General features: G+C 33.2%; 3 protein-coding genes and 1 long non-coding RNA gene across 4 annotated transcripts; 1 reads left to right on the forward strand and 3 right to left on the reverse strand.

The window, feature by feature from the left end:
- Positions 1-86: 86 nt before the first annotated feature.
- LOC124437775 lies at positions 87-11554 on the reverse strand. The gene is made up of 6 exons (XM_046987701.1): positions 11300-11554; positions 9040-9771; positions 8312-8886; positions 7302-7866; positions 1382-1956; positions 87-1058 (listed from the first exon to the last, which is right to left on the reverse strand). The coding sequence occupies exons 1-6, from the start codon at positions 11500-11502 to the stop codon at positions 685-687; spliced, it is 3024 nt and encodes a 1007-aa protein (XP_046843657.1). The 5' UTR covers positions 11503-11554; the 3' UTR covers positions 87-684.
- On the reverse strand, positions 2687-4186 carry LOC124437797. Its single transcript, XR_006945847.1, has 3 exons — positions 3918-4186; positions 3073-3796; positions 2687-2760 (listed from the first exon to the last, which is right to left on the reverse strand). It is a non-coding gene; the product is annotated as an uncharacterized LOC124437797 (long non-coding RNA).
- Positions 11555-13005: 1451 nt separating the features above from the next.
- LOC124437863 lies at positions 13006-18774 on the forward strand. The gene is made up of 5 exons (XM_046987795.1): positions 13006-13211; positions 15137-15391; positions 15492-15830; positions 16037-16611; positions 17053-18774. Exons 1-5 carry the CDS (start codon positions 13006-13008, stop codon positions 17817-17819), a joined length of 2142 nt encoding a protein of 713 aa, XP_046843751.1. The 3' UTR covers positions 17820-18774.
- Positions 18775-20875: 2101 nt separating this feature from the next.
- Positions 20876-24424, reverse strand: LOC124437785. The gene is made up of 4 exons (XM_046987716.1): positions 24124-24424; positions 22847-23578; positions 22119-22693; positions 20876-21673 (listed from the first exon to the last, which is right to left on the reverse strand). Exons 1-4 carry the CDS (start codon positions 24369-24371, stop codon positions 21324-21326), a joined length of 1905 nt encoding a protein of 634 aa, XP_046843672.1. The 5' UTR covers positions 24372-24424; the 3' UTR covers positions 20876-21323.
- Positions 24425-25783: the final 1359 nt, after the last annotated feature.

Consider the following 25783-nt stretch of genomic DNA (forward strand, 5'->3'; position numbering starts at 1 on the left):
CGTTAAAGTATAGTCTGATGACGAATTTGCAATAAATTCAAAATACAACTATTCAAATAAAAATTGTCTTGTTTCCTTCTCAAATATTGAGTTGAACGTGAACTTTTTATTGGGAGTATGTTTCATAATGTACTACACAAAATTGTCGGCTAGCTGGTAATGGTTCAACTTTTAAGAATAAGATACTTATGTTTTTTCTGTAACATTATAGTAAGAACTATTCAGCATAACATTTCTTCAGGTTTAGAGAAAAAGAACAGTTTTATAACATATTTATATAATTAGCAGTATTTGCATTTCCAATCATAATAAAGTAATCAATACTGTGAAATGTAAATATCATAAAGTTTATGTTTCTAAGAAGAGACAACGAAATTATGATAAAAATTATTTTCTAAAAGTAAATGCGTTTTCCTGTTGCTTTTACTAAGGGAGTGCATACAATTACATTTGGAAAAAACAAAATGTGAAAGTTTTAACATTTGCTATGTATGCACGGGTACATGTACGTATATTTAACGACTGCTGTAAATATTATTAAAATAATCAAATAAAAGAATTTTAAATTAGTGTTGATATCTTCTTCAAAATCACGAGATATATTTCTGTACCATCAGGTATAAATAGGCTGTTGATTTTAAAGGCGAATGAATAGTTTTGGGCAATAGCGTCAATGTATTCTTGTCAAATACGACTGTTTTTTACTGTTGCATCCCAAATGTCAAGAGCAACTTCTTCTAGATCATTGATGCAGATTGAAAGAAAATTATGAACCGTACGATACCATGACTCTAATAGCGACTTCTTCCAGAAAAGTGTAATAAAATCAGAATCCATACCATAATCTTTAATAAGAGTTTCGAGATTGATTGAAATATAATTCAATATGACATCCGATGATTTTTTATTCAACGCCTTAAATTCATCGGATCCTTCAATAGGAAAACCAAACTGGTGACAGTAAAATCTAACTTCATTCAAAACCAAATGTATGTTAAAAACTGGTCCATCTTTACGAACACGTTTTGACTTTGCACCAGCCAGTTTTGTTGCTCGAGCTAAAATTGATAAAAAAACATCTATTTAATATTCGAACGAGCACGACCGTGCATACAGGTGGGATTAAGAAATATATGTAAAGATGTTCTACATAAAAAATACCTACAATATGTGAAGAAATGGTCTGATAACTAATAAACCGTAAGATATATACATATAAAAAAATTTAGTTAAGTGATCGTGCAGATGGAATTAAAAATTCTGTAAATAAAGAATAAAATTCAGATAACCAGTTGTAGCCATCTTGATACATGGAAAAAAATATGTATTTATGGCTATGCATGGGTACATCACTGCAAATAATTTCTTACAAATAACAAACCTTTCAACAAATTTGCCTTTCGTTTTATGCTTTCTCGTGTCACAGTGGTCAAAGAAAGGATAAAGCATTCCATTTTACGATGTAGTAAAGCTTCTGAGATAGATTCAATCAAACGATCGAAATCATATTTCTTTGTGACTTTGTTGTCGATCAAGAATACCTCATCCTTATCGTTGATCAGACCTTTCAGATTGTTTAGACAGTCTGTCTTCATTTTATCCAAAGCAGGCTTTTCATTGAAATGTGGTCCTTTGTCATCTTTGGCGTTATCGAGTTCGCTTTTAATGTTGGTGCGAACAAAAAAGAAAGGTTTTTCGATGTCTTGTGAAACTTTCTCAGCCAACTCTTTGTCATGTTGAGTGAATCGTGTTTTGCAAAAAATGAGAAATGCATCATACTTCTCTAGACCACCAACATTTTCACAGTAATCTTTAAGTTTAGGATATATAGGTGTTCCAATTCCAGGTAGATCCCCCAAAATGATGTTTTCATGTTTCTGATATTTATATTTAGTGGGTTCTATTGTCGTTTCTTCATTCCCAACTGGTGCTGCGCCAACATGATAAGCTTTATGTTTGAAAACGATGTGTATATAGTATTAATTAATGTATAACTGACTATAAGGTCATATTGTTTCAAATTAGTTTCAATTACCCTTTCACAGCGTTGATAAAGGAAGATTTTCCAGTTCCAGAACTTCTTGTTACGGCGAGATTTATCTCTGTGTCTTTCAATGAACTAATCTGACAATGATGAAAATCTTCGATACCAGAAATGCCATGACGTTCAATGTAATCCTTAATTTGGGCAGTGCGTTTTTCATCTTCGCTTATTGTGTATTTTTCGTACATTACATAGTTCAAAGACTGTAAAATACTTTCACTTCGACGCTCTAGTAACTTTGAGACAACATCTCCACGCAAACGATCGAAATCATATTTCTCTGTAACTTTGTTATCAATTAGGAAGATATCATTTTCATCATGAATTAAACCTTTCATGTTCTCGAAACAATCTTTCTTTACCTTTTCCAAGACGGATGTTTCATCAAACTGTGGTCGTTTGTCTTTCTGGGCGTTTATGAGATCTTGATGAATGTTAGTGTGAACAAAAAGAAAGGCTTTTTGAGCTCTTTTGAAACTTTTTTTGCAAGCTCTTTGTCATATTTGGTGAATCGTGTTTTGCAAAAGATAAGGATTGCATCGTAGCTTTTCAAGTGCATTTTTTTGAAGTATTTGTGGGATTCGAATATTCAATTGATCCAAAGCCAGGGAGATCCCACAATTTGACATTTTTTTTCAGGACAAACGTACTCAGTGGGCAGTATTTTCACTTCGGTAACATCAACTGGTGCTGTACCTTTTTCATAAGCTTTAAGTCTAAAAACGAATATTATGTCAAATATTTGTCAAAAATTGATGATAATGCTAAATTTCATTAAATACACTGCATAATAAAAAGCTGCCTCAGAAATAAAGTGTTACAAATAAATGAATATTAACATAATATAAAAAAAACCAGGTAAAAACCAATAAATATCGAAATGAAAAGAAAACATAAAAAGGCATGTCGCAGCTCTTATAATGCAGAAAAGGAAATCGATTATGACAAGAAGGGCTTTATAATAAATTCCAATTTTATCTCAGTTGTAATTTCACCTAATTTCATTGTTAATGGAAAGTTATGATTACCCTCTTATGGCGTTGATAAAAGATGATTTTCCAGTCCCAGAGTCTCCTGTAATTGCAAGATTTATTTCTGTATTTTCCCAGGATTTAATTTGATTTCGAATAAATTCATCAACATCAACTAAGCCATATTTTTTAACGTGAAACGCAGCTTCTGCTAAACGTCTTTTTACTTCGGTTAATTCCTTGTTTTTGTAAATGACGTGTTTCAAGCAATTCAAAAAGTAATCTTTTCGACGTTTCAGCAACTTCAAGATGACTTCTTCAGGCAGACAGTCCAAATCATATCTTCCCCTGTCATTATCGTCGATTACGTAGATATCAGTTGCATCTTTTACCAAAACGTTTAAGGTTATTTAAGCAGCATTTCTTTATTTCCTCCATTGCAGTTTCTTTGTCGATCTGTAATCCACCGACCTCTTCGGCATTGTTAACGTCTATATTTGCATACGTATGAACACAAACAAAAGGTCTATGGAGCTCTTTTGAAATTTTCTTAACCAGTTGTATTTCATTTTCTGTAAATCTTCATTTGCTAAGTATCAGAAATGCGACGTACTTCAGGAGATCACCGATGTTCCTGCAAAATGTTTCAAGATTGGGATTTTCAGGTGTTCCGATGCCAGGTAGATCCCAGAGCTCGACATTTTTGTATTTAAAATGAAGATTCGTAGCTCCCAATGTAGATATGTCATTTGGATATGCCTCTTGTTTGCAAGCTTTTAATCTGGGTAAAATATTTTTGCATTATTAAATACATTACATTCCTTAATTATTATTAAGTAACAAACACAGATAACGTGTAAACGTATACCATTACTTTAGTAAAAGAAGAAGAAGAAACTAACCCTGCAAAAGCGTTGATGAATGACAACCTTCCTGAATTGCTTGATCCAGTTACGGCGAAATTTAACTCAAAGTTTTCTCAAGTAGGAACTAATTGATCATTGTAGAAATTATTTACACCATCAAGTCCATCTTTCTTAACATATTGTCTGGTATTAGCTATAAGTCCTTTTTCTTTATCTGTTAGAACTGGTTTCGACGAAGATGAACCCATATTATCCCAGAGAAAATGGACAATTTACTTGTTAAATTGCAAACAAATTTAAAGAAATTAAACGATAGCGTTGATGTAAAATTCCCAGCAAACAGTAGGATTTCCGTTCTTTTCATTATATGATAAATAGTTCCAGGAACATGACTCAACACAAAATGCCCATTATTACAAAATTCGAAACTATCAAAAAAATGTTTGGCATTGATTCTCCTGAAACATGTAAAATCTAAATGTCAGCTGATATCAAAGTCGAGAAGTTTTTTTGAGTTATCCTGAATATCTAAAAATTTCTATTATTTACAAATGGTGAAAGTGGATGAATTTTTTTATTTACTGACCTGAAGAGTGGGACTCTCACTTTTTCAGCTTAATTTCTTGTTCACACAAAAAATAAAACTGAAAATACTCCAAAGATGTGTGTTACATTCAAGTTTATAAGGATATATTTGTCCCTTGAAATAGATTCAATTAACTCTTGCTGTTGCACTGAGATTCGAATCGACTCTCACTTTCCTTTTAGAGAGCAAAGCAATTCTGTCTTATTTTGTTGATATTGTCATGCTATAAAGAAATTTGCGGAGAATTTTAGTGAAATTCTCTCGCATATGTAAGAAATTATTATTAAAATGTCGACAAAAATTAAACACATATCGTTGGATGAAGTTTTTTGAAGTTAGACAGTATTTTTTTTATATTTAGTTGTTTTGATTATGTAAATACAATAATATTCATATCTTTAATTTTGCTAGTAATTTCAATAAATTGCTTGCTCTGGATATTGAACATAGATCTGGCATACTAGTTTTAGTCTGTATTTTAGTATAATAATTTGCATATGAAAAGCGTTTTCAGACAAAATTCTAAATATAAATTAAAGCAAAACTTGATTTACCCAGCTAACAATTGATTGAAATTGAAATTACGCATGTTTGCATTTAAACTATTGTATATTTTATGATATGTAAATTAAAGAACTTGATGTCAATTTGCTAATTCAAACATTGGTTACATGCCTCCATTCTCGCAAGTATAAAACAAATTTCTTTTATGTAAGGTACGAACATTATTTTTATGTCATTAATAGATATATGCCTGCAGCATAACAATGAAATAAAACATAATATCAAGATATGTAAATATCACAAAAACCTTTTTTATACACAAGATTGGTGCAAGCAATTCGACATCATGCAAGGTGCTGATAGAAAGAAGAAAATGGCATTGCATGAAACAAGGTTGTTTGTTCAACAAATTAATGGTCAATTTAAACAATATCCCGGGTGGTAACGTTATGTAAAATTTAGCTGTTGTTAATCTTGCGTCGAGTTGATTTCTTTTTTGTCAGAAAATTATCTCATTTAAAAGTGAACTGTACGAATTAGAAAAACACACAAGCATTTTAAAGACATCATTGTGCGTATTTTATTCCATTCTTGTAAACGATGTGTTTATATTTTTTCATAGCCTAATATTTAATTTCCAAGAATTATCAGAATATTTATTCAGCTTGAGAAAAAAATAGGTATATGGGAAAAATTTATCATGTACTAATTATCAACACGACTGCAACATGTACCTAAGTGAAACGAGTTTTGTAAATAATATCAAATCAATTAACTATTAGCTATTTCAAACAAGCACCGTGCGTTCTGGTCATTTACTGCAACTTTTAGCTGTTGCATCCCAAATGTCAAGAGCAACTTTTTCCATATCATTAATGTAGTTAAAAAGAAAATTATGAATATTAACAAACGATAACGGTGACAACATCGGAAATTTATGTTCAATAGAGTTCTCACTTGACGGATCTTCCAATGAGGAATGGGATAATTCTTTGCTTAACGCCTTAAATTTGTCAGTTCCTTCATCGGGAAGACCGAATTTGTTCTCGTAATAAGTCATTTCTTTGAAAACCAAAGCTTTGTTGAAACCACGTACAACTACAAAATGAGGAGTAATGCTCACACAAGCTGCAACACCAGCCATTGCGGTTGCTCGAACTAGAAATGTTATAAGAAATACTTGTACAAGACGGACTTAAGGAAATCTGCTAAGAATCTTCTAGCTTAAAGAATGTGTGTCGACCAAGATGCATTGCGCTCTTTTGTTCATGTTTACATCGTTATATTTTAAGCTTGCGGCACACTGAATGCAGCTTCGTCATTATACGTCGTTTAATTTATTCAAAAAGTTAGCAAAAAAACATTGACTAAAAACTCTATTTTACATTAATCACTATCGTTTATCTAAGTTGCATGGACTACAATAACGAAATCCATCATTTTCTCGACCCACAAAATAACTGTCACGCTGTGATTAACGCGCAATGCATCATGGTTAACCCACATTCTTTAAAATAAATTCACATGCATAAAACCAGAACTGCATATTCATGAATGAATACAAGGTTACGGCACTGCAGATAATTTCTCACAAATAACAAACCTTTCAATAGCTTGGCCTTTCGTTGAATGCTTTCACGAGTCACATTACTCAAAGAAAGAATGAAGCATTCTCGTTTATATGCTGGTAACTCTGAAGTAATAGATCGAATCAAACGATCAAAATCATATTTCTCCACGACCTTGTTGTCGATCAAGAACACTGATTTCTGATTGTCGACAAGATCTTCCAAGTTTTTCAAACAGTCTTTCACCATTCCTTTCAAGAGAGATGCTTCATCAAACTTTGGTCCTTCGTCTTTCTTCGCATTCTCGAGTTCGGTGTCAACGTTGGTGCGAACAAAAAAGAAAGGTTTATCGAGATCTTTTAAAATTTTCTCAGCCAACTTTTTGTCATATTGAGTGAATCGTGTTTTATATAAAATAAGGAATGCATCGTACATCTCCAGATCACCAATTTCTTTACAGTATGTTTCAAGATTGGGGAATGTAGGTGTTCCAATGCCAGGTAAATCCCAGAAAATGATGTTTTTATTGTTTGGGTGTGGATATGGAGTGGGTTCCTTTGTCGTTTCGTTAACGTTAACTTTGGCTGCACCATCATCGTAATTCTTAAGTCTGAAATGATGATTCGATTTTGAAGTTAACATATAGTAACATAAAAACCCGAAAATATTCACATAAAACATAAAAAGCAGTGTCATCATTCGTTTTATGACTGAATATAATGTTATACTGTTTTAAATCTACTTCAAAGTAAGGTGTGTTACCCTCTCACAGCGTTGATGAAAGATGATTTTCCTGTTCCAGAATTTCCTGTTATGGCAAGATTTATCTCCATCTTTTCGAACTCATTCATTTGGCGATGGTAAAAATCTTCGATACCAGAAACGCCATGGCGATCAATGTGATCCTTTGCTTGGGCAAGAAGTGCGCTTTGTTCATCTTTAGCAATTGAGCTATAAATTACATCCAAGGTCTCTAAAAAGCTTACACTTCGACGACTTAACGCTTCATCCCAAATGTCAAGAGCAACTTTTTCCATATCATTAATGCAGTTTAAAAGAAAATTATGAACGTTAGAAAACGATGACGTTGATAAGAACATAATTTCAAATGGATCAGGATCCGCATCCATAGAATATTTCGACAAGAGAGCAGACGATTCTTGGCTTAACGCCTTAAATTTGTCAGTTCCTTTTTTGGGAAGACCGAATTTGCTCTCGTAATAAGTCATTTCTTCTAAAAGCAAAGTTACGTTGAGAGGTCGTGGATTTCCAACAGGAGGAACATTGCTCGCACAAGCTGCAACAGCAGCCATTACAGTTGCTCGAACTAGAAATGTTATAAGAAATAATTGTAGAAGATGGAATTAAGGAAATCTGCTAAGAATCTTCTAGCTTAAAGAATGTGGGTCAACCAAGATGCATTGCGCTCTTTTGTTCATGTTTACATCGTTACTTTTTAAGCTTGTGGCACACTGAATGCAATTTTGTCATTATACGTCGTTTAATTTGTTCAAAAAGTTAGCAAAAAAACATTGTCTAAAAACTCCATTTTACATTAATTAGTATCGTTTATCTAAGTTGCATGGACTACAATAACAAAATCCACCATTTTCTTGACTTACAAAATGGCCGTCACGTTGTGATTAACGCGCAATGCATCATGGTTAACCCACATTCTTTAAAATAAATTCACATGAATAAAACCAACACAACATATTCATGTATGAATACATGGCTACGGCACTGCAGATAATTTCTCACAAATAACAAACCTTTCAACAGCTTTGCCTTTCGTTTTATGATGTTACGAGTCACATTTGTCAAAGAAAGGATAAAGCATTCCATTTTACGATGTGGTAAAGCCTCTGAGATAGATTCGATCAAACGACCAAAATCATATTTCTCCATGACCTTGTTGTCGATCAAGAATATGTCAGTCTTATGCCAGATCAAATCTTTCAGATTCTTAAGACAGTCTTCCTTTATTATTTCCAATGCAGATGCTTCATCAAATTCTGATCCTTCGTCATCCTTCGCATTATTGAGTTCGGTGTGAACATTAGTGCGAATAAAAAAGAAAGTTTTCTTGAGCTCTTTTGAAGCTTTCTTGGCCAGTTCTTTAGCATGGTGAGTGAATCTTTTTTGGCAAAAAATAAGAAATGCGTCGTACATCCCTAGACCACCAATTTTTTTACAGTATGTTTCAAGATCGGGGTATGTAGGTGTTCCAATGCCAGGTAAATCCCAGAAAATGATGTTTTTATTATTTGGGTGTAAATATGGAGTGGGTTTCTTGGTCACATCGTTAATCCCAACTGGTGCTGCACCATCATCGTAATTTTCAAGTCTGAAAATGATGATTCGATTTTGAAGTTAACATATAGTAACATAAAAACCAAAAAATATTCACATAAAACATAAAAATCAGTGTCATCATTGGTTTTATGACTGAATAAAATGTTATACTGTTTTAAATCTACTTGAAAGTAAGGTGTTTTACCCTCTCACGGCGTTGATGAAAGATGATTTTCCTGCTCCGGAAACTCCTGTTATGGCAAGATTTATCTCCATCTTTTCGAACTCATTCATTTGGCGATGGTAAAAATCTTCGATACCAGAAACGCCATGATGATCAACGTGATCCTTTGCTTGGGCAAGAAGTGCGCTTTGTTCATCTTTAGTAATTGAGCTATTTTTATAAATTAAATCCTTCAAGGTCTCTAAAAAGCGTAAACTTCGCCGTTCTATCAACTTTGAGATCACATTCCGACACAACTGACTGAATTTCTCTGGAGCCTTGTCATAAATCGTGTAAATATCTCTTTCATCTTCAATCAAATCTCCCAAGTTTTTCAAACACTCTTTCTTTATGTTTTCCATGACTGATGCCTCATTAAATTGTGATCCTTCATCTTCTCTGGCTTTTTTCAGATCGAGATCAACGTTTGTGCAAACGCAAATGAAAGGCTTTTGAAGCTCTTTTGAAACTTTTTCAACTAGCTTTTGAACATGGTGAGTGAATCGTGTTTTGGAAAAAATAAGAAAAGCGTCATATTTCTTTAGACCACCCTCAATCTTGCAATATTCTTTTAGATTAGGATATGTATATGTTCCAATGCCAGGTAGATCCCATAGTTTAATATTTTCTTTTTCAGGATGAGTGTACTCAGTCGGCACTAAGTTTGACTCATTATTACCAACTGGTGCTGCACCCTTATCATTTGCTTGAAGTCTACAACAATATATTGTATGAAACTTTTTTCGCATGTCAATTCAAGTCATATAAATTGAAACTTCAAATTTGAACACATATAATTCAGCGATAACAAAACGCCCATTCGACGTTCAATTGGCCTACTCGAGAACAGTTTTTCTTATATTTGCTAAACATAATAATCGTCAAATAGCACAACAAAATTCACTGCAAACCAATCTTATATGAGGCAATGTGACATGGAAGTAAAGCATGTTTCATGATACGTGTCATTAGTGACACTTGCGCGAAAAAGATTCAAGAAAGATTTTGATTAGTTCAAGGACTTCGTGTCAATCACGCGTGATTTATGTAATCACGCAACAATACAGAAGAATTGGAGGTTTGACAAAGAATATGTAGAATCTCAAATATGTACTATTAACAAAGATTAACGTGCAAATAGTTTATCTTACTTCGCCAAGCTTGAAAGAAAAATATATATAGATAAGAGGATTTAAAATTGTAGCGAGAGACTTGCCGAGCGGAAATCGAATACGTGTGATAAAAATTAATGCCCAACATAAAGTTCTGATTAGAGCCATAGAAATAGACCAAAGAAAAAAACAAATTGTAAAATTTAAATTTATTGTGACGTTTCGTCTTTACTCAAGACATCTTCAGACAAAATAATAGATAGGACGTTAAGACAAGATATTATATTTACAAAAAGGTGTTAAATTACTACTAAAGGAAGCGGTGTCGAATGGATACATGATAAGGAAGTTTGGAAGTGAGATGAAAAGAAATTAAAAGAGGTTAAGTGGAATGGAGTTTCCTTGCACATTAAGTGAAGGCTTGTGTTTATTGATTAGAAGGCTTTCATGGATGGAGAGTTCATAAGTATCGTTGGAAGGAAATTATTATAAAGTCGTCTAAGTTGGGGTGTGTCCAGTTTCGTTAAGAGCATGTGCTTGATGATGCTGGGAAACTTGGTTGCCTCGGGCACTTGGGAATATCCCTTACAGGCAACCAAGTTTCCCACCCAGCATCATCAAGCATTCTTGCTCACATTAACGAAACTGGACACACCCCAACTTAGACGACTTTAAAATAATTTCTCTTCCAACGATACTTATGAACTTCCATCCATGAAAGCCTTCTAATCAATAAACACAAGCCTTCACTTAATGCAAGGAAACTCCATTCCACTTAACCTCTTTTTTCATCTCACTTCCAAACTTCCTTATCATGTATCCATTCGACACCGCTTCCTTTAGTAGTAATTTAACACCTTTTTGTAAATATAATATCTTGTCTTAACGTCCTATCTATTATTTTGTCTGAAGATGTCTTGAGTAAAGACGAAACGTCACAATAAATTTAAATTTTACAATTTGTTTTTTTCTTTGGTCTATTTCTATGGCTCTAATCAGAACTTTATGTTGGGCATTAATTTTTATCACACGTATCAGATAAGAGGATATTTTCAAAGGGTGGTTTTTCTCTTTTATTTGCAAAAAATGTTTCCCAATCTATTTCAACGTAATCAAGTATAGATTATTACCCTCTCACAGCGTTGATAAAAGATGACTTTCCTGTTCCAAATTCTCCAGTTATTGCAATATGTATTTCCTTATTCATCCATAACTCGATTTGTTGACTCAAATCATCATCATCAATATCTTGAATGAAACCATCAACATCAATTGAACCATGTTTCTTAATGCGAGACATGGAAATGACTGGCTTTGATGAAGATGAACCCATTGCCGAAGAAAATGGACAATTTGATGGTTAAATTGCGAAGAAATTTAAAGACGATGAAAGATGTCGTCAATGTTAAACTGTCATCAAACTGCAGGGTTTCTTTTCTTTTCATTATATGGTAAATAGTTCCAGGAATATAATACAATACACAAAAACCCAAACATTTAATTGGTTCAAAAACTCGACAGCAGTATCAGCTATCAATAAAATTATATATATATTGGGCTTATTGGCAAAATGTACTCATATACAGACCACAATTCTTACAACCTACCGTTTTAAAGTTATAAGGCTTTCGAAAATGGAAACGAGTTTGATTTCGTTCTGTTGATTATAACATGATTATGCAACTTCATGACAATATGCATAATGCCAGAGTTGGTAGATTATCCGAAGGTCGATCTCAATTAATTTGATTTGAACCGTAGGTTGAAATATAGTTAGATGTTTTGTTTTAAATAACAGATGAAAGTGGCTTTCCTTTAAAAGTAATCAAAGAATAAAAAGAAGTAAATACCAAACCTACATGTCACTATTTCTAATACAATATCTTATTCATATATGTTATTATTAGACTTTAGGAGCTTAATTAGTATGCTTGATTACGGCAAAATATGACTTAAGATGTCCAAAAGAAAACAAAATATTTCTTACGTGACAGTTGCATGAATCACGAAATAATTACTCTCACTTGAAAAATGTAACGCAACATTTGAAAAAGTTCCCGGCAGTAGAAAAACTAATTACAAATGCTATGACGGAGTGAAGCAATGTGCCCCATTGACTTTTTCAAGGGTACTAGATCAGACACCGTATAAATAATAAAGAAAGTATTAAAAAGTATTCTAACACATAACACTTAAATACTGTAAAATCTTTATGAAAAAATTTTTGCTTTGACATTCAAGCAAAGGTTCAAGTTATGTTCAGTTCTCTCGTCCAGCAAGAATACTGTTGGTCTTTTGCTTTCATAAATGTACTTTGCTTTACGTTTTCCATTTACTTGACTTATTTCACAAGTTACTTATCAGTAAATACTCTTTGAATTGATTATTAACGATGTATGTAACTTCATCAATAATAAATTTCTAAAACTAACTTTTTAAACCAAGATAAAACTGGATAAAGTACGAACCATCAAGCGTGCTTCATCATGCAAATTGTAAAAATGACCTTTGGACAATCTATTATTATTCAAATCAGTATATCGTGTTGGCATATTTTATCCTAATTTGTTATTTGTGAGAAACTATAAAATCCTAACTTTCCTCATTCAAACACTGTAAACAGCAAATAAATAAATCTTGTATTTTAGGTACTTCAATGAAAAACTACAAATAAGATGTTTCATTTTCTGTTTTTATTCATTCTAAGAACTATTATTCATAGTATGATTTCAGACGAAACCCCACTGTTCTGAGGGTTTACTGCTATAAAATTGGTTTCAATTTTGCCACTCAATCATTTGTAAGAATCGTTTTAAACGTCTTGTTTTGTTTCATCATGGGCAAATTATGGTCAAAATTATTCTCAAATAATAAGCTCAGAAGAGAAGAGAATGATCTTATCCAAGAAACTGAAAACGTTTTAAAAGATAAAATACCCGATTGGTTATTCTACAAAGACCAAGTCGATAAATGGAATATAAACATTGCTTTGGTAGGATCAAGTCAATCAGGAAAGTCTTCATTCATCAACACAGTGATAGGGTAATGTATTTTAATATTGATCTGAAACGCAATTCAAAACTAAATAATGTCTCGTTGTCACAGTAAACATGTCTCATTTTGTATGAAGTAAATTATGACTGATTTTAAATCTTAATTCATTAATAAAAATTCACCAAAATGTCGATATAAATACATTTGTGAGTAATATATGTCAAAGCTGGTGAAATTTGACGAACAAAATAGACTTTATAGCCTATCTTTGGTTAAAACATTGACTTGCAGTATTTTGCAGTTTCTGTTGCGTGACGGAAGACGCGTTTCTTTTAAATATTTAATTTCTGCCACGTATGATTTTGCTTGTACTGTACAAAAAAAACAATGCTGTCTACTCCTACTTGCTTAATGTAATTCAGAATTTGAGAATAAACGTATTAACAATCTGGTTTTCAGTGGATTGTAGCTTGTGCTTTGATTTGTTTGTAAGTGGTTGCAGTATGTCAGTCAAGTACTTTGAGAGTTCGTAAGTAGACGAACCACAGAATGATAGAATTGGTCGCATGGGTATTACTGTAAGTAAATGGTTTGAACCCGGGAGTATCGTTACATGTTTGTAAATGTAGATCGTCCAGGTTGGTATAGTCCTGAGAAGGACTGTTTTTGTTGTTGTTGACTGACGTTTCGACCACCTTAGCGGTAGTCATCTTCAGAGTCAAATGAGGAGTAAACGTCAGGTTGGCCGTATTTGTTATCTGGTTTTCAGTGGATTGTAGCTTTTGTTTTGATTTGTTTGTAAGTGGTTGCAGTATAAAGTAAATGGTTTGAACCCGGGAGTATCGTTACATGTTTGTAGATGTCGATCGTCCAGGTTGGTATAGTCCTGAGAAGGACTGTTTTTGTTGTTGTTGACTGACGCTTCGACAACCTTAGCGGTAGTCATCTTCAGAGTCAAATGAGGAGTAAACGTCATATGATGGTTAGCCGTATTTGTTATCTGGTTTTTACGTTGCAGCGGTGGTTGAACCAGAGTTGTTGGCGTATGCGTCTGACGTTGCTTGCAAAACGTATGTAGTCGTTAGCGAGTTGGTATACCAACTTGGAACAAACCCCCCTGAACAGATCACAGCAATTACCGGCACCTTACAAACGACTTATTCACAATACAAACAAACGATCAACTAAAAACATTACACTTCACACTAATTCACAATGACAATACACAATTGACACCCACACATTACAATTAAAACATCACACCTAAATCACACATCACAACTAAAAACATTACACTTCACACTAATTCACAATGACAATACACAATTGACACCCACACATTTCCTGACGTAATAACCAGTTAACAAATACGGCTAACCGGACGTTTACTCCTCATTTGACTCTGAAGATGACTACCGCTAAGGTTGTCGAAACGTCAGTCAACAACAACAAAAACAGTCCTTCTCAGGACTATACCAACCTGGACGATCTACATTTACAAATATGTAACGATACTCCCGGGTTCAAACAATTAACTTACAATAATACCCATGCTACCAATTGTATCATTCTGTGGTTCGCCTACTTACGAACTCAAAAAGTACTCGACCTACATACTGCAACCACTTACAAACAAATCAAAACACAAGCTACAATCCACTGAAAACCAGCTAACAAATACGGCCAACCTGGCGTTTACTCCTCATTTGACTCTGAAGATGACTACCGCTAAGTTGTCGAAATGTCAGTCAACAACAACAAAAACAGTCCTTCTCAGGACTGTACCAACCTGGACGATCTACATTTACAAACACGTATTAATAATGGTGAAAATGTTCGGCCAGGGTTTGTGTTAGAGTTTTTGAGATGATAACAGAATCCAAACCTAACAACAGTGAACCATGTTAAGAAACACTGACAAATAGCTAATTGAATATGAAGTTGTCATACTTTAAATGTTTATTTTGTTTTAGACTTAAACCAAACGATAAGGGTGCAGCACCAGTTGGTATCTCAGAAACCGAAATAGAACCCACTGAGTATAGTCATCCTAAAATAAAAAACATCAAGTTCTGGGATCTACCTGGCATTGGAACACCTGAAAATCCAGATCTTAAAACATACTGCAAAAACATTGGTGGTCTGAAGAAGTATGATGCATTTCTGATATTTAGCAAATCAAGATTCACAAATCGCGAGAGACAGTTAGCTGAGACGATTTTAAAAAGGTCTAACAATCCTTTTTTTTTCGTTTGCACTTACGTTGATATTGATGTCCAAAACGCCAAGGAAGACAATGGAAAAGACGATGAAAAGTCTGTAGAGTTAAAAATTAAAAAACAATTGCTTGAAAAACTTGAAAGATTTACGGAAGGATAAAACAGATTTATATCTGATTGATGCGAGATCTAAGAAATATGACTTTGAACGTTTGCGTGAAGATGTTTGCGAGAAGTTGTTCCTACCAAGACTTGAATTATTTCTACATTGTTTTAACGATAAATTTTACAATAAAAGCAGATTCAAGTTAAAGTTAGGGCAAGGAAAACGTGATCTAGATACGATTTACGAAGATCTAATTGAATCATGGCGAAAAGTCCATATAAATTTTGCCATAACAGGAGATTCTGGAACAGGAAAATCATCTTTTATCAACGCTGTGAGAGGGTAATAAACCTAAAATCATGATAACAAAGAAGCGATTCTTTTCAAGAAGCTTGTATACTTAATCTTTTTCTAAATTTAAGCTGTGTCAAACAAATCTTTTAAAACAAGAGATTTACAATTTTTTTCCATGTTAGATTTTTGTAAACACGACAATAAGTTTTTAATACTAACGTTCACACATTTTGACGATCAAATATTTTTTTAAGAGTCAAAGCAAACGAAAACGGGGCAGCACCAGTTGGTGTCACAGAAACGACGAGCAAAGCATATAAATACTCACATCCAAAGAATGAAAACATCATTTTCTGGGACCTACCTGGCATTGGAACACCTACATACCCCAATCTTGACGAATATTGCAAAAAAATCGGATGTCTAGAGAAGTACGACGCATTTCTTATTTTTTGCAAGACACGATTCACTAACGATGACAAAGAGTTGGCAGAGAAAGTTTCGTCTGAACTCAAAAAGCCTTTCTTTTTTATTCGCACGAACGTCGATTACGATGTCAAGAACGCCAAAGAAGATGAAGGAGGAAATTTCGATGAAGAATCTGTCTTGGAAATAATGAGGAAAGATTGTTTGCAAAACCTGAAAGGTTTGATCGACGATAAGAACGATATCTACATGATTGACAACAAGGCTCAAGACGGATATGATTTCCAGCGTTTGAAAGAATCAATCGCCGAGTACTTACCAGATGAAAAGAGGAAACATTTTGCTGATTCCTTGGCCATTGCAACACATGCTATCATAAAATTACAGGCTAACTTGCTGAGAGGTATGTCATTGATTGATATTATCATATAGGGGTTGTTCATCAGTTTTTTATTGTTTGAGTATTTCAATCCATTTTATTTTCAAGAGGAATCTGCATGAGTAATATAAATTAAGAGACGGTACTACATAATATGAATATTACAGGATTTATAAGTAAACGTTGAATTTAGTGTTATATTGCTCTTACATCAAACACGTTTTTGGGATAATTTGTTTAACAGAAATATGATAGCCCAAAATATATTTTAATAGACCTATCATGATTTTTTTAGTTGGTAAAATTTTGTTTTTAACTATAGACATCTTCATAAGATAGTAATGATAAAATGTATGAATATAGCCATTTGCGAATTTTATGTAGGGCTATCGTATATTGAAATTTGTTTTCTGCTTGGCAAATCTACGGCCATGATTTCAAATTTGTTAAATTTATAAATTTTAGAACAAGCACTTGTGGTTACGCATTGTTTATCGTTAGCTACGTCTTCACAAGAAACGACTCTACAATGGCTTATATCCCCAGTTCTTTGGCTGTTGACATTTATAAGAGACAAAGTGGTTACACATTGTTTATCGTTTGCTGCGTCTTTACTAGAAACGACTCTACAATGGCTTATATGCCCAGTTCTTTGGCTGTTCACGTTTATAAAAGACAAAGTGGTTACACGTTGTTTATCGTTTGCTGCGTCTTTACTAGAAACGACTCTACAATGGCTTATATGCCCAGTTCTTTGGCTGTTCACGTTTATAAAAGACAAAGTGGTTACACGTTGTTTATCGTTTGCTGCGTCTTTACTAGAAACGACTCTACAATGGCTTATATGCCCAGTTCTTTGGCTGTTCACGTTTATAAAAGACAAAGTGGTTACACGTTGTTTATCGTTTGCTGCGTCTTTACTAGAAACGACTCTACAATGGCTTATATGCCCAGTTCTTCGGCTGTTCACGTTTATAAAAGACAAAGTGATCTCAAGCAATTCAAATCCGACTTCATCTACAAAGCACGCATATCAGCTTATCTCAAATAAATTAATTCCTCGATTGTATGATGCATTGGATGTGCCAAAAGCAAAATCCGATGAAATCATGAATAAGCTTTTAGTCGAGGAGTCCTTTAAAAGTGTGGAAGAGTTACCACTGGAAGTTACAGTTTATTTCCTTATAAAGTACATTGACCGTCTTGAAGAATATGCTTTAGAACAATGTTAGAGACAATTCACAATAACGCACGAGCTTTTAAAGTCATGACAGATTTTCCTTTTGCATGAGACTGTTTACAAATTTCAGCGCAATTTAAAGGCTCCATAACCATAAAGGGGCCTAAATTCTTAACCAAGTTTGTATTGATTAATCCGTAACTTACTTTTTTATCTTAATAAGAACTTAGCCGTTGTGCAGTAGCTTGTACGAAATGTTAAGTATTTACTTGGTGTAGCTACATATATTTAAAACTGAGAAAAAACTTCACAGCATTTATGCACAGCAATTTTTGAATCAAGCAATCAACTTTAGTTCTTTTACTCTCAAATACTAGAGTTTACTTCATATCAACTTTGCTCAAACGCAAATTCTTCATGTAGAAAATCGAATACAACGCATTACGTAAATAACAAGCACGAAGTCCGAATCAACATAAAACTTTAGAGTTAAAGCTTTATGTGACAAATGCCAACGTCTAAGGGGACAAATACTTTAGCTGTCAGCTGTGGCCTTGTGCTGTAGGCAAAAGTTGTTATATGAACAATTACAACGTCCCGTCTTTTAAAATATCTAAACGATAAAACTGTTAATTCTGAATACCGCCAAACTTTAAAACCTAGTAAATAATAGTGTAATTAAACAATAATATCGCCATATTTGTTGTAAAATTTGTAACACCCTGATAGACTGCACAAGCAGTAACAGTTATTTCTAAAACCAAACTGATGAAACAATTTTTATTATTAACTATCATAATCATTGCATAGAACCACAAGTGATTTATTGATTGGTATTCGTTGTGTAGTTTAATTGCTGGCACCATTTTTGCACACGTGAAGGATTAAACTCACTCCTTCACAGTCTTTTTACAAATTACCCTTATTTTACCATATTCAATTTAAATAAAGTGCTGATAGGACAATTAATATATATAGGGATTGCAATAAAACTATTAAATTGCAAATGCTGTTTTCGTTCTCGAGCAGGTGATATGCAACAGCGAGGTTTCGTCTCCAATTATAATATGGTACATAGTTCTCGGAAAAGATTATCAGAGACAACGCCACATATTTTGTTTTCGTTGGTAAAGCGCAGATTACAAATAAAACCAAAAGCAAGCGTAAAGCGCACACAGCGTAGCGTAGGTAGGTCCTTAATACCCTACGTTTGATTTAAGGTTTGTTTAGGAAGAGAACTCCGAGAAGACATCTTTAATAAAACTTATTTTTACAAGAAGTAATAGAAGGGTTGCGACAGTCAATAAAACAGAAATATAAAATCAGGCGTTTTCTACCTATGAGCAAAGCTAAGTTTTAAATATCAAGAAAACAACTAAATCGACATGCCCCCACTTTATGCAACACTATTTTTGTGTCCACAATCCCAAGATTTAAAATCATGCTTAATTTACTGCAATTTACAGCTAAAATGCCTAAAAATAAACGAAAAAATATTTATATTAATGTCTAGAATACAGTCATAGAAAGTTGTCAATTGAGAAAGATACAACGATAAAATACTTTTATTGTTTTCAATTTCTGCAGATTTTGCTTCGTGAGATTGAGCTGAACAATGGTTAGCCATTTTTTTATTGCTATTTTACTCATCATACACAACATGGCAGTAATTCATATTTAAGTGAGCAAAGTTACATCCAGTCATTTCACGATAAGTTGGTAGCGCGCATTCGTCAAATACATTTTTAAACCGAACGTATTAAAATTCAAAATTCCAAAATTCAGACAGTTCACATCAAATGCAGCAAAACGAAAGCCTTTTCAAAATATTGAAAAATAACGACATCCTTTAATGGCATATTTTGTCCCAATGGCAAATATTTTGTCTTTAAGTGATTCATCAAAAAGTCAGGAAATGGATAAAAATTCTTCCGGATAAAAATTCGCACCTTGGATGCGTCATTTTATCAGCTTTTTTTTAAAGGTCAAAAAATTTCCAAAAAATTAAATGTGCTACCTTTAAATCAAAACTTTTGGAAAACTTTTTGCCGTTAACGGTTGTGAATTTTTTGGCGTTTTCCTTGTTTGCAAAATAATTATTTTAACTCAACTTCTTAAAGTACAAGCAAGTACTTGGCACTTTAAAGATTCAATCTATAACCTAAACTAATGTACACAAAGAAAAAACAGTCTTTGTCTGCTTCATGTACTTGCATTTAGCCATCTTTAAGCAAGTTATCTAAAACAAGAGATTTCCAAAACATCGCCTTAAAAAGAGCAATTACCATGGTGATTGGTCTGAAACCAAAGAAAACCCAAGAAACCCAAGAGTAAATTAACAGTTTTGAAAAAAACGTTTTCAGACTAAGAGCACTAACCTGAAAGTTCTGAAAATTTTAGAGATTTAAGACACTATGCATTTCGACAGACAACTCGTCATGTGTCAAAGTCTACGATCTGTTAAGGGTAAGTCAACTTTTATTTATCAGTTATTTGATGATTCATCCAGCGTGGGAGGTCTAGTCATCATCAAAATAAAGCCAATTTGACTCATCCTCCAACGCTGGATTGCTCTTTTCAAAGTGATATTCACACTTGTCACCACGAAAATGTCTCAGTTTCAAGTGATTTCCTATAACTACAATAGACTTTCTTTTCAAACAGTAATATTGCATATTTGCATCTGGAACTATTGAAGATTTTATGATTGGTAAAACTAGAGAATTTGAGGTCAATTCGCTTATTCATATATTTGTAACATGCATTCATTCTTGTTAATATTAAAAAATATTCTTTTATGCAAGGCACGAATATTTTTATGGCATTCATATTATATAGATATATATAGCATAACAGTGAAATAAAACATGAAATTAAGATGTGTGAATATCACAAAAACGTTCATGCAAGGTGCTGTTGGAAAAAAACAAATAAAATTGCAAAAAACAAGGTTGTTTGTTCAAAAAATTAATCATCCAATTTAAACAATATCCCAGGTGGTAACGTTATGTACAATTTAACTGTTGTTAATCGTGCGTCAAGCCAAGTTCTTCCAAAAAATCGTCTCATTTAAAAGTGAACTGTGTGATTTACGGAAACAAACAAGCATTTTAAAGACATCATTGTGCGTACTTTATTCCATAGTTGTAAACGAGATGTTTATATTTTTTCATAATATTATATTTCATTTTATCATAATATTTCTGCAACTTAAGATAAAAGCAGTTTATATAAACGGCCTTGATGGCAAAATACGTGCATTTCTGCTGCTGCGTAACTAAAAGAAGAGAATTACAATTGGAAACCAATAGGTACATGGGAAAGATTTATCGTGTGCTAATTATCAACGTGCTCGCAACGCGTACCTAAGTGAAACGAGTGTTAAAAATAATATTACCCAATCAACTATTAGCTATTTCAAACAATTCTAAATTAGCGTTGTCTTTTTTAACAAATTCACCTGCTGTAGCTATTTTTTGTACCATGAAGTATAAAATAAAGTGTTGTTGTTTAAGGATAAATAAAGATTTAGGCAAACAAGCACCGTGCGTTCTGGTCATTTACTGCAACTTTTAACTGTTGCATCCCAAATGTTAAGAGCAACTTTTTCCATATCATTAATGTAGTTTGAAAGAAAATTATGAACGTTTAAATACGACAACGAGGCTGACAACATCGGAAATTCTTGTTCAAAAGTGTTCACATCCCAAGTATTTTCAGATAAGAAAGCAGATGATTCTTCGTCTAACACCTTAAATTTGTTAGTTACTTTACCAGGAAGACCGAATTTGTTCTCGTAGTAAGTCATTTCTTCTAAAACCGAAGTTATGTTAAAACCACGTACAACTCCAGGAAGGGGAACAATGCTCACACAAGCTGCAACACCAGTCATTACAGTTGCTCGAACTAGAAATTTTATAAGAAATACTTGTACAAGACGGAATTAAGGAAATCTGCTAAGAATCTTCTAGCTTAAAGAATATGTGTCAACCAAGATGCATTGCGCTCTTTTTTTCATGTTAACATCGTTACTTTATAAGCTAGCGGCATACTGAATGCAATTTTGTCACTTTACATCGTTTAATTTATTCAAAAAGTTAGCAAAAAAACATTGACTAAAAACTCTATTTTACATTAATTATTATCGTTTTTCTAAGTTGCATGGACTACAATAACAAAATCCATCATTTTCTTGACCGACAAAATGACTGTCACGCTGTGATTAACGCGCAATGCATCATGGTTAACCCACATTCTTTAAAATAAATTCACATGCATAAAACCAGCACAGCATATTCATGTATGAATACATGGCTACGGCACTGCAGATAATTTTTCACAAATAACAAACCTTTCAATAGCTTGGCCTTTCGTTGAATGCTTTCACGAATCACATTACTCAAAGAAAGAATGAAGCATTCTCGTTTATATGCTGGTAACTCTGAAGTAATAGATCGAATCAAATGATCAAAATCATATTTCTCTGTTTTTTTGTTGTCGATGAAGAACACGAATTTTATATTGTCGTCCAGATCTTTCAAGTTTTTCAAACAATTTTCCCTCATACGTTTCATGACGGATGCTTCATCAAACTCTGGTCCTTTATCATCCTTCGCATTTTTGAGGTCGGTATCAACGTTGGTGCGAACAAAAAAGAAAGGTTTGTTGAGATCTTTTGAAACTTTCTCAGCCAACTCTTTGTCACATTGAGTGAATCGCGATTTACAAAAAATAAGGAATGCATCGTACTTCTCCAGATCACCAATTTCTTTACAGTATGTTTCAAGATTGGGGAATGTAGGTGTTCCAATGCCAGGTAAATCCCAGAAAATGATGTTTTTATTGTTTGAGTGTAGATATGGAGTGGGTTCCTTTGTCATTTCTGTAGTCCCAACTGGTGCTGCACCATCATCGTAATTTTTAAGTCTGAAAATGACGATTCGATTTTGATGTTAACATATAGTAACATAAAACCCCGAAAATATTGACAAAAAACATAAAAAGCAGTGTCATCATTCGTTTTATGACTGAATGTAATGTTATACTGTTTTAAATCTACTTCAAAGTAAGGTGTTTTACCCTCTCACGACGTTGATGAAAGATGATTTTCCTGTTCTAGATCTTCCCGTTATGGCAAGATTTATCTTCATCTTCTCGAACACATTCAATTGGCGATGGTAAAAATCTTCGATACCAGAAACGCCATGACGATCAACGTGATCCTTTGCTTGGACAAGGAGTGCGCATTGTTCATCTTTAACAATTGAGCTAGTTTTATAAATTACATCTTTCAAGGTCTCTAAAAAGCGTAAACTTCGCCGTTCTATCAACTTTGAGATCACTTCCCGACACAACTGACTGAATTTCTCTGGAGCCTTGTCATAAATCGTGTAAACATCTTTTTCATCTTCAATCAAATCCCCCATGTTTTTCAAACAGTCTTTCATTATGTTTTCCATGACTGATGCCTCATTAAATTGTGATCCTTTATCTTCTCTGGCTCTTTTCAGATCGAGATCAACGTTTGTGCAAACGCAAATGAAAGGCTTTTGAAGCTCTTTTGAAACTTTTTCTAGTAGCTGTTGAACATGGTGAGTGAATCTTGTTTTGGAAAAAATAAGAAAAGCGTCATATTTCTTTAGACCACCCTCAATCTTGCAATATTCTTTTAGATTAGGATATGTAGATGTTCCAATGCTTGGTAGATCCCATAGTTTAATATTTGCATTTTCAGGATGAGTGTACTCAGTCGGTACTAAGGTTGACTCATTAGTACCAACTAGTGCCGCACCCTTATCATTAGCTTGAAGTCTACAAAAATATATTGTATGAAACTTTTTTCGCATGTCAATTCAAGTCATATAAATTTAAACTTTAAATTTGAATACATATAACTTAGCGATAACAAACGCCCATTCGACGTTCAATTGGCCTACTCGAGAACAGCTTTTCTTATATTTGCTAAACATAATAGTCGTCAAACATCACAAAAAAATTCACTGCAAACCACTCTTATACGAGGCAATGTGATATGGAAGTAAAGCATCTTTCATGATACGTGTCATTACTGACAGTTGCGCGTAAACGATGCAAGAAAGATTTTGATTAGTTCAAGGACTTCGTGTCAATCACGCGTGATTTATGTAATCACGCAAAAATTCAGAAGAATTGGAGGTGTGATAAAGAACATGTAGCATCTCAAACATGTACTATTAATAAAGATTAACGTGCAAATAATTTTATCTTACTTCGCCTTGCTTGAAAAGAAAGATATTTTCAAAGGGTGGTTTTTCTCTTTAATTTGCAAAAAATGTTTCCCCTAATCTATTTCATCGCAATCAAGTATAGATTATTACCCTCTCACAGCGTTGATAAAAGATGACTTTCCTGTTCCAGATTCTCCAGTTATTGCAATATGTATTTCCTTATTTATCCATGACTCGATTTGATGAATCAAATTTACATTATCAATATCTTGAATGAAATCATCAACATCAATTAAACCATGTTTCTTAATGCGAGACTTGGCTTCTTCTAAACGTCTTTCTTTTTCAGTTAATTCCTTGTTTCCAGAAATGACTGGCTTCGATGAAGATGAACCCATTGCCGAAGAAAATTAACAATTTGATGGTTAAATTACGAAGAAATTTAAAAAAGGTGAATGATGTCGTCAATGTTAAACTGTCATCAAACTGCAGGGTTTCTTTTCTTTTCATTATATGGTAAATAGTTCCAGGAATATGATACAGTACTGTAAAAAGATAATACATCACTTAGATTCGTAAAAAAAGTATTGGACAAAGATAAATTCATTTTTAAAATGCTTTCATGTAATTCACAACTTCTTGAGCTTGAATTTTGTAAGGATGTATTGCTATTCAAAAGAAAAAGAAAAAAAGATTTCGATATGCTGTATTGAATTGACATAAAGATTGTCCAAAGGTCGATCTCATCATTTCAATTCATCTCAGCACGAAATGAGCGTGAAAGACACGTGCAGATCGTTATGTAAATTTAGACTGAAAAATTATTTGCTGTTGGAATATCCTTACTTGTCCTCACTTTATCTATTAAAAATATTACTAACATAACTTGAATTTAATTAGGATACCTGCTTCTGCCATTATAACTCAAGCCACAAAATATGTGAAAGCTAAATATGGGAAAAATTTTATGCACTAGGTTGACGTATTGGACTTTCACTTTTTCAGTTCATTTTATTATTTACTCAAAAAAATATAACATTAGTGAAAGTTATTGAAAATACTAGAAATGTGGGTTACACTTTGGAACAAATTCGATGTCATATATTTTTGTAAGAACGATGGAATTTTCTTAATCTGTATTGTAAATAAAAAATCCTTTATGAAAATCATCCAACACGCTGACCACACACAATGACGTTAACTTATAGCTACAGTAAGAGTTCACTTTTAATTTCATAAATGTTTTATGTTTGGCCGAGTTGTTTTCAACAAAAACTACTATACACACAAGATTTATAAATTTAATTCGCCATATAAGTGATGATTTAACGAACTTATTGAGACATATGGTCACATCACATATATCTTTAAATTATGTAAAAATTCCAGCAATTCCAGTTAACATCAATAGCACTGAAAATGAAATCATCAATAGCACTGAAAATGAAAAAGAACATAAATGATGCAGCATTTCCCTCCGTTTAAATATTGTAGAACCTGGATTGAGTCGAAAGAATTTGATTTTAAGCCCCATTTTTTTGTGGAATGAAAAAATAAAAGTGTGCATAATATGTATAAGAGCACGTTTTTATCCCTTCCTTCAAGGCGTATCGTTTCTTCAGCTAAATATGCCCCTTGAAGTCCAAAAATTCTTGTTTTTTGTCAAACACAACGTGCAAACTTTCACATTACATGCCTTTCAGCAAGTGATATTCATTACAGCGTTTGTTTATAAAACTTGTGGTCAATAATAAAATGTATACAGACGGATCACGATCACTGTTGTCGGAACCTATGATATTTTCTTCTC

The sequence above is a fragment of the Xenia sp. Carnegie-2017 genome, unplaced genomic scaffold, assembly GCF_021976095.1.
Source record: "Xenia sp. Carnegie-2017 unplaced genomic scaffold, XeniaSp_v1 HiC_scaffold_17, whole genome shotgun sequence".
Taxonomy (NCBI): Eukaryota; Metazoa; Cnidaria; class Anthozoa; order Malacalcyonacea; family Xeniidae; genus Xenia; species Xenia sp. Carnegie-2017.

Bases quoted from the DNA above. Each gene is read 5' to 3' on its own strand.
- LOC124437775 (XM_046987701.1), bottom strand. From the start codon at position 11,502: ATGGGTTCATCTTCATCAAAGCCAGTCATTTCCATGTCTCGCATTAAG. The intron at 9,772-11,299 runs GTAATAATCTAT...ATATTGTTGTAG, and splicing joins TTTATCAACGCTGTGAGAGG to ACTTCAAGCAAATGATAAGG. The intron at 8,887-9,039 runs GTAAAACACCTT...CATCATTTTCAG, and splicing joins TTCATCAACGCCGTGAGAGG to ACTTGAAAATTACGATGATG.
- LOC124437863 (XM_046987795.1), top strand. From the start codon at position 13,006: ATGGGCAAATTATGGTCAAAATTATTCTCAAATAATAAGCTCAGAAGA. The intron at 15,831-16,036 runs GTAATAAACCTA...TATTTTTTTAAG, and splicing joins TTTATCAACGCTGTGAGAGG to AGTCAAAGCAAACGAAAACG. The intron at 16,612-17,052 runs GTATGTCATTGA...TATAAATTTTAG, and splicing joins ACAGGCTAACTTGCTGAGAG to AACAAGCACTTGTGGTTACG.
- LOC124437785 (XM_046987716.1), bottom strand. From the start codon at position 24,371: ATGGGTTCATCTTCATCGAAGCCAGTCATTTCTGGAAACAAGGAATTA. The intron at 23,579-24,123 runs GTAATAATCTAT...ATATTTTTGTAG, and splicing joins TTTATCAACGCTGTGAGAGG to ACTTCAAGCTAATGATAAGG. The intron at 22,694-22,846 runs GTAAAACACCTT...CGTCATTTTCAG, and splicing joins TTCATCAACGTCGTGAGAGG to ACTTAAAAATTACGATGATG.